Source organism: Pieris napi, chromosome 23, assembly GCF_905475465.1.
Source record: "Pieris napi chromosome 23, ilPieNapi1.2, whole genome shotgun sequence".
Taxonomy (NCBI): domain Eukaryota; kingdom Metazoa; phylum Arthropoda; class Insecta; order Lepidoptera; family Pieridae; genus Pieris; species Pieris napi.
Window position 1 is genome coordinate 304633 of NC_062256.1, and position 9105 is coordinate 313737.

General features: G+C 31.3%; 1 protein-coding gene across 1 annotated transcript; it reads left to right on the forward strand.

Annotated features, from left to right (window-relative positions):
- The first annotated feature begins 1908 nt into the window (after positions 1-1908).
- LOC125061570 (ras-related protein Rab-24-like) lies at positions 1909-5890 on the forward strand. The gene is made up of 5 exons (XM_047667044.1): positions 1909-2252; positions 3253-3341; positions 4116-4242; positions 4327-4474; positions 4863-5890. Exons 1-5 carry the CDS (start codon positions 2139-2141, stop codon positions 4985-4987), a joined length of 603 nt encoding a protein of 200 aa, XP_047523000.1. The 5' UTR covers positions 1909-2138; the 3' UTR covers positions 4988-5890.
- The last annotated feature ends 3215 nt before the right edge of the window (positions 5891-9105 follow it).

Sequence of the window (9105 nt, forward strand, 5' to 3'; positions counted from 1 at the left end):
TGGGGAATGAAGCATTTTATGAATAATGTAAAAAATAAGACAAGTGGAGTATGAAATAATGGTTGGTTAAGTAACATTACCTCATGAACAGGAAACAGTAACTGAAACTATGTTCTTCCACATTTAATCTTAATAAGTTTAAGCAGTTTGAATGTTAATGAGATATTTTATTATAAACAAACTAGATTTGTAGATTTTGGGAAGAATTTCTTTAAAATAACTATTATTATTTACAATTGTTATGTTAAGGAAACAATCACTGTTTTTTTAATCGCCCAGGATGTATTAATAGTAACTGTAGTTATCATAATAATTTTATGAAATCATCACAACATCTAACGTTAGGTTTTATGAATTGAACAATTTTTTGTATATAATAGCACACAAACAAGATATTCACTTTGCTGCAAATTAACACTTACATTTATTAGTTAATTATCTACATATATAAATATGAATAATTGAATACATCTACATTATATAGTAATGCATTGAATTTGGTGCACCTGTGTGTGTTCAGTAGTAATGTCTGTATTGTTTAATAAGTTGTTACATATGCTTATTTTTCTATGTAGACTGCATTATGTTAAGGAAGATATTTGGTGCCTTATTTTAATAAAAAATAACCATAACTGAAACATTTTTATTTTGCTACCTATTTGTTTAATATTCCTAAATATAATGCATATATTCTTGTAAAATAAACTAATATTGTTAACCACTTTAATGGCTTTTCCTACTAAAGAAGACATAGGTAAATTACCAAAAATAAAACTGACAAATACATAACATACAATGTTTATTCATTTCTTACTTAAACAGATTTTGCATTTACATATTAACTAGTAGCAAATCACTGATATAACCAAAAGTTAATAGACATAAATATTAACTTAAAATCAGCATCAAACTTAAATTTATATCTAAGATGTTGGAGCATCAATATGGAATCAAAGGTTGAGTAAGGGTTATAATTTCATACCAGATTAAGTTTCTATTTTATAATTTTTATTAATCCCTCTTTTCATTTCATTGAGTACTTGCTGCTTTTCAATTCTCACTTTCTAAAAGTATAAATTTATTATAAACAATCAACCTTTATGACTCTAACTTAAACTGAAATTGTTTGTTGCGCATAAACAGAGATAATTCCAACTAGTAGCAAATCACTAATAAAATCTACACTTATATATAAATCTGCTTTCAAATTGACAAAAATGTTTTTATTTAACCTTATTTTCACTCTTTATTTATCAATCCACAGTACTATTTCTATTGTTTCTTCTAAGCGGTAACAAAATATGCTTCTTCATTTTGCAGATTAGTTGTGAGGTCAAATCCTAAAAATATCAAAGTATGAGTACTACTAATTATTATATATCGCGATTATGCAATTTCAAAATATTGTATTTATTTGTAGCCTTAAATTTCTGAGAAAACATGAAACAAACCATAATTAATTTAAACATGCAATTAAAATTCATATATTCACTTTGCACCTTCCGTAAATTCCACTTAAATCGAAAATTGTTCCGATCTTGCTGACATTCTAATGTCCCTTTTGCAGCTTCCAATAATTGGAATTTGCAATTATTGCAAATTTACAATAATATTGTAGTTTTAACTTTTATTTGTTTATAAAAGTGACATTAGGAATACATTTAATCCAGAGACAATATGACGGAATAAGGTGCTACGAACAGCAGCTCGCATCTACGCTGTCGACTTTGCGGTAATGTATCGACATGCCTCTTGGCTACGAACGAAGCGTTTTCGACAGTACAATTACGCAAAAGCGGTAGTGTATGTAGAATACTTTTCGACACCAATATGGCTAGACCCCCAGTAACACAATTAGAATTCTGTGATTTACCTTCAACCTTCTATTAGTTATTACCATTTACCATTCTTGATTCTATTACTGAATCTGTGTCCTATGGTGACTTGAGAGTTGAGATTCTGGATTTTGCTTTAAGTTTTGAGACGGAATTTTATGAATATTCTTTTATCATAAAGCAATGTATAAGATTTTATTGTAATAAAATACTTGATAAATTAATAGTATTAATTTTTTTATATAAAAAGGAAATGTTACTTAAAATAATGAAGTTTTAGTCGAAGTTTATATTATAAGCACAATGAGTCGATGTGATTTTAAGATTGTGTTATTAGGCAGTGAACATGTTGGGAAGACTAGTTTAGTAATAAGATTTGTGAATTGTCGCTTTAATGCATCAACGCCATACCAAAATGTATGTACTTTTTCTAATTATTCTAAGTCTATTTTTATAATTTCTTTGACATCTTAAGACAATTACAAAGATATCAGCGCCTACTACGATGTTGTTTTAATAAATAAAAAAGCTTATTGACGTAGGGGAGTTGTTTATTTGAAGTACTTACAAAATATATTATTTACAGAACTTAATTTTTTTAAATGTTTTATAAATACATATAATAATTTATAATCTTTCAATATTATATATAGGTAGGTATATAGGTAAAATCTGCATTAATTTCTCTTATTTTTATTGTAGAGTGGTGTGCAGCTTCATAATTTATGCAATAATGATTCATCATTCAAGGCAATTCATTCATATTCAACCTACTTATAAATGTAAAAATCATTGTAACTTGTCTTACAGTTGGTACCTTGAAGCATAGTCAACTTGACAATTCTAAGGGTATGTTTCACAATGCACGGATAAGTTCTACATAAGTTCCAAATTAGCTATTTATTACTTATTGGTAGGATAAACACTATTGTTGCGTTTCACGACTGTCAGATAGCGCTATTCGTCATATAAAGTCTATCATAAGTTATGAGTCCGATGAAGTGTCAAGTAGCACAATTTATCTTCCAAATAATTTATGTGTTGCATAGTTATTTGGTACTTTATCCATACATTGTGAAACAGACCCTTATTATAATTAAGCTACTTATTATATTATTAGACAACAGAGTTAGTTAATACTAAAAATGGCCTAAATAACATATCCAATAGTTAGTAAGCAGCACATGTAGTAATTAAGTTGTTAAAAATGGTAGTATTGAAAAATTTATCTCACTACCTCACAAGGACATTGAAATTTAAATTTCAATGTCTTCACCTTTAAAGCATTAAATTTTTCCGACTTAATCTATGTGTGCATACTGTGAGTGGGCCTCAGTGAAAATGCTTTTCTGTTCCTTTACATTTTTGCCCTTTTATCTTCTAGATACAAATTAAATATGTTTTTATCTTATTTCAGACAATTGGAGCAGCTTTCTGTGCCAAAACAATATGTGTTAATGGAAAGCCATTCAATGTTGGAATATGGGATACTGCAGGTAGTGAACGGTAAATATTTTGTTGTCTATTTCTTCCTCGTCTGGGATTTCTCCACTACTGTTTTATTTTGTAAATAGTAAATACTTTTGCTTATATTACAAAACACATGTTTAAGAACACAGATTAAAACAAAACAATGCTTAACATTGTAAAAAACCAGCTTTAAAACTGCATTCCAAAATAATATATATTGGAATATATCTCTTATTGATCTAGAGAGAAATTTGAAAAAGGAAAGTTATTCAATGCACTAGTGGTTATTCTCCTCACTTAAATATAACTATTTGGGTTTTCTTTTTTCTATGAATAGTATTCATACTTGAAATAAGGAAATTCCCTATGTTGCCCAATTTAAATATCAACATTAGTTAGAACATACAGGATGGATGTAAAGTGTTCAAAATGATTAGAATTATGAAAAATAATAAATAAAAACATTAAATATGTAAATACAATTATAATTTATGTATATTTTACTTTGACGAATTTGAAAAGATACGATCATGGAAATTAAACATTAAAGGTCAAATTTATTTGAATTAATGGCCGAAGAAAAACAGAAACCTCTGTGTATTATAAAATAAAAAACTAAATTTCCAGTAGCTTAACTAATTCCTATAAGCCAAAAACTTTACGACGTGTCTCTAGCACAGAAGGCAGGTTGGAAAATAAATTCACCAAAATTCGTCAGTCGGTCTGGCAAGTAAAACGTGACTGATCAACTGTTCTTAAATACGATATTGAAACTTGTTTTGTCTAATCTTTGCACTTTTAACTTTACAGCTATGAAGCTATGACACGTATGTATTACCGTGGGGCGCATGCGGCGATTATATGCTATGACCCCTGTTGCCTCGAGTCTTGGACGCGACTCCGGCATTGGTTGCAAGAATTGAGGACAGTTGAAGAGGTGAGAAATTAAAATTAATTTAGGTATGGTATATAAACATAGGCTTGGCTTTTGTATACAATGTTGCTTCTTGGGTTCTTTCAGGAGTGCAAAGTATATCTCTGCGGTACCAAAAAAGATCTAATCGACTCCGACGAGGTCCGGCGAGAGGTTCCAGAAGATATAGTACATACATACTCCCAAGGTCTACATGGACACAGTCTGACCTCAAGCAAAACTGGAGAGAATGTTGGTAAGATCTTCAGAATATCATAGAAGTTTAGTAAGTTTTTTCTGTAAATTGGTGTACACAATAAATAAATAAAAAATAAAATCAATACTCAAAGCTTTTTAAAAAATTTGCATATATCTATTGAAGAATCCAAGCATTCAAGTCAATTCATTTCAAATTAAGATTTACCACCATCTTGTAAAAAAAAAGGAGATCACCAGCTAATAATGCCTTCAAAGTAAAAGAATATATTTCTTAAAACACTGGGTGCCTATAGTAGGGGAGTATTCATAAGTTAAAGCTTTATTAGTAATCTGACATAGCTCGTTGTACAGTTCTTTCTAATTCTGTTTTCCATTGGTGGCAAAGAAAGACTTAATAATTAATAGGTTTTTAATATTATTTACAGAAGAGTTATTCCAGAAGATAGTAGAGGATTGTGTAGCAGATATTAATGTGATGAAGGATGTGGAAGAGTTAAGAGTACAATTACAAAAAGAGGATGAAAAGAAGAGAGTGTACTGTTTCTGCTGATATTGAATACAAATTTAAATTTTCAGTTATATGCAATGGTTAGAGTGCTTAAAGCCGATAAAAGTATAGTCTGACTATCGGAAGCATTTTTGTAAACCAGCTTTCTGTGACTGACATTTGATATGCCTTTATATATTTCTGTAATATGTTTCCTTCACCAATCAAATGTTAATATAATTCTATTTGAACTCACAACCTCAAAATTGAGAATCCCATTGACCTCTTGGTCATATATATGTAGTATTGCTAGATAGTGTTCTGAAATATCAATATGAATTCGCCATGTAAACATATTTTGACGAATTATTAACTGACTGAAAATTATTTCCTCAACAATGTATCTTAAGACCCAGAGCACTGTGAAATGTTTAGATTTAAGCTTAGCAAAAGCCTTATTATTCTAAAACAGCCTTTTAAGTACACAGTTACTTAAAAGTTTAACTGTCTAAAGCAAATTTTGTTACGGATTAAACATTTTAATATGTATATATTTCAGTAGCTTTTGACTATTTGACTATAAAGTCGGATAAAATAAGTATATTAAACACGAAGATGTATTAAAATTATACGTTTTAATATAGAGTAAAGATTTGAGACTGTGATCAAATAACTATTTTTATATTTAGGATCTCAACTACCAAAGGTATTTAATTTAGGATCAATAAAGCCTTTATAATGCCTTCTATTCATAGACAATTCTCCATATTTTTTTACGTATGCCGTATTCTGTGTTAATACATATACTGAAATATTATTTACCTTGTTTCTTTGTTAATTTACGTTAACCCTACCATAGCATCATTTAGTTATTAGACACCCCAAATATTCTTAAGCATTACTTTTAAGTTAACTGTCCCCTGTTATGTAATGTATTGAAATTCCATTATAATATTTAACAAATTACGTATTTTTATTTAAAGTGAAACCATAGTGTAACGGACGTGACGTCGCCAGTCACATCCTGCCAAAGCCAAACCAAAGCCAAAGCCAAGCCATGCCATGTTGACCAACCCTCCAACCAACGGCCATGCCTGCCAACCGCAAATGCCAGCCAGTTGGGTCTTGGAGGGGATGAGTCTATAAGCCAAAGCCAGCCATATTAAAACCTGCTTTTTTTGGAAGACGCAACAAATAAAGAACAAGTGTGCTGTCACTCCGTCATTTTATTTTCACTGTCAATTATAATAAATTAAAATACAATTATCAATAAAAGAATAGGTCAATTATAATAGCTTATAAACGTAGCTTCAATTGGTTATAATGTTTTATTTGAACAACATATTCTATAGCTATCTGTAGAATTGATTATTTCATAAAATGCTTGACTATTATATCGTTTGATTCAATTAAGATTAATTATTAAAGGGATGTTTAAGCATTTATATGACACTAGCTGCCCGTCCCGGCTTCGCACGGGTGGACATTTTTTTTTTTTTAAATTTGGGCATAAACGTGGAGTAAATGCCTAAATAATAATGTCTTTAGCAATAGAGTATCGCTGGCTCTCTTCGTGTATGGGACTTGATGAAAACAAAATGATAACCGAATCATTATTGACATCAACGGGTAATTTTTAAAAACATTTCATTTCGATTTAGAATATATATCCTTATTTTTTCTTGCATTTAAAATAGCCTATATTAATTAGTGATATTGTAGCATTCAAATGTTGAAAGAATTTTTAAAATTGGCCCACTACTTTTTGAGCCAATTCGTTACAAACATTCTTACATACAAATCTTTCCTCTTATATATATGTAATATTAAAGTATAGGTTTGAGGGGTGATTGACCTCAAGTTTTAGTCTTGGAATTGGTTTTGATAAAATTATTTATCGAAAAATTAAACTTTCGAATGTTTATTCTCTATGGACAATGTATTATTTTAATTGTGTAACTGCAATAAAACATTAGATTTGGTAAGTTAGACCCTCTTTTTTATAACGTTAGACTTTCTTTATTATAACTAACCGATTGTATAGGAAAAAGTAAATAAATATAAAGCTTTTTCTGAGAAAGGGCTTTTTAGGTGTTTTAAGTTTTCATCGAATCAACGCTTGGTAAGTAATTAAAGTAGTTCTTAAACTCCGTTTAGTGTTTGAATGTAGTTGATCTCTGTCTGTTTCACAATTATAGGCAAATCAAATGGCATTCCGCGTCGAAACATTAATTGTTAATAGGAAACTCAACCCAGGCTCTCAAATATCAAATTAAATGCTTAATAACCTGCGGTTTTAGAAAAGAACATAGTCATACATCCTAATTACATGCCAAGTCTCACATATAGCCTAACATGATTGTATATATTTATGACTAATTTAATAAGCAAAAATTAATGACATATAAATCGAAGGGCGACGGGAAATACCTTGTACATTGAATGATGATACAACTTTCTTGATGCGTGGAGCAAATAACGAGCTTAGCGGTAATTGAATAAAGCGAATGCGATATGACCAATGTTAACTTAGTAATTGGTAAGTGTGCGATTCCCAGTAACAACATTAAGGTGCGTTCGAACCCCAGATTATTCTGCCTATTGTATTCTATTTACTAAACGTATACAAGGCGTTATTGAAGTGAAACTTCTTTATCGATGTATGGGAGAAATTTTGTCGCAAATCGTCACGTTTTTCGGTTACGCGCCCTGTTGCTTTTTGAAGTCAAGCTTCTTTATCGGCGTAGGAAAAAAAACTTTTTACCGTCACATTTTTTATTATTTATTATTCGACACTTAATATTTTAATGACAATATCTTCCTTTTTCCCTCCCTCCATGTATCGGAAATCTAAACTTTTAGATTTGTATAAATATGAACAACACTTAAAGAATAGTTTGCCACAGAAGTTTCACTTCTGACATGTGAAGGTACTTTGTACACACACACTTTTTTTTAGTTAAGTAATGCCTTACATGGAGTACTGTTCTCACCTCTGGGAGCTCCCCAGTACCAGCTCCTTCGTCATGACCGTATTCAACGAAGACTGATTCAAACCGACGACCAATCACTTTCCGGCGGATCCCTTGGCGTTGCGTAGAGATGTGGGGTCTCTCTGCATCTGCTACCCAGTGGTGTACCAATAGGTTGGTAGGACTGGCAAAATGCCACGGGCCCCCGACCCAAGAGGGCCCCTGGCCAAGAGATATTATGTTCTATGGATGAATGTGAAATCTCAAATTGGGCAATTGTGGGGACAACAAACCATTCCCTCTCGCCTAAGAGAGGAGGCCTATGGCCATTAGTGAGACATAAACAACGTGTAATTGAGTACGATGAAAATCTCGAAGTTTATTGAAATTAAACTGAGTAGGGACGATTTTTACTGTTAGGGTCTCTTCAAAAGAATTACCACGAAAGAAGATGTGCCACGGGCCCTAGATGGTATAGTTCCACATCTGAGCGTGTGACAATGACAATGTGTGTCTATGGGCAGCGGTATTACTTAACATCAGATGAGCCGGCTGCCTGATTTCCACCTGTTATATAAAAAACACACTTTATTAAGTATGCCGACCTCGACTACTTTTTGATTGCCAGTTTTCTACTTTTCCTCATATTTTTCCTAACGAAAAGCTATATAGGCCCTTTAATATGTAAAAATAAATAAACAATGCTTTATTAAACTGTGTGCACTTTTAAGTTTATTTCGGATATCTTGTAAATTAAACCAACGATGGTGAACTTGCTACTGGGGCTGTCTGTAGATTGTTAATGGTGCCCGGTTATCTAGGGCTGACACTAAAAGACACATGATTCATCACGCGATCGTAAAATTAAAGCGATTTGTCCGTAAACAATGTTCTTGTACGAGATATTGACGTTTATTACGACTTAACATAGTTTTTATTTTGCAATAACATTAATTATTAATAGCATTACAAAATTATATGTGCAATTTTTGCTTAAACCTCAATGAATTTTTAATGAGTGTTGGTCTGAGGTCGTAGGTACAAAACCCGGCAGAAACAGCAAACAGATCACATGCCCATTAGAAAAAAACTCATAATAGATACAGAAATCGGAGGCCAATACTAAGAGTAACTAACAGTGACGCGCCACTGGTTTTTCTAGACACACGTAATCTTTTAGACACAATGACTTTAATTTCTTACATGTTT

Coding starts and splice junctions, on each gene's coding strand:
- LOC125061570 (XM_047667044.1), top strand. CDS start 2,139: ATGAGTCGATGTGATTTTAAGATTGTGTTATTAGGCAGTGAACATGTT. Junction 2,253..3,252: donor CATCAACGCCATACCAAAAT/GTATGTACTTTT, acceptor ATCTTATTTCAG/ACAATTGGAGCAGCTTTCTG. Junction 4,243..4,326: donor AATTGAGGACAGTTGAAGAG/GTGAGAAATTAA, acceptor GGGTTCTTTCAG/GAGTGCAAAGTATATCTCTG.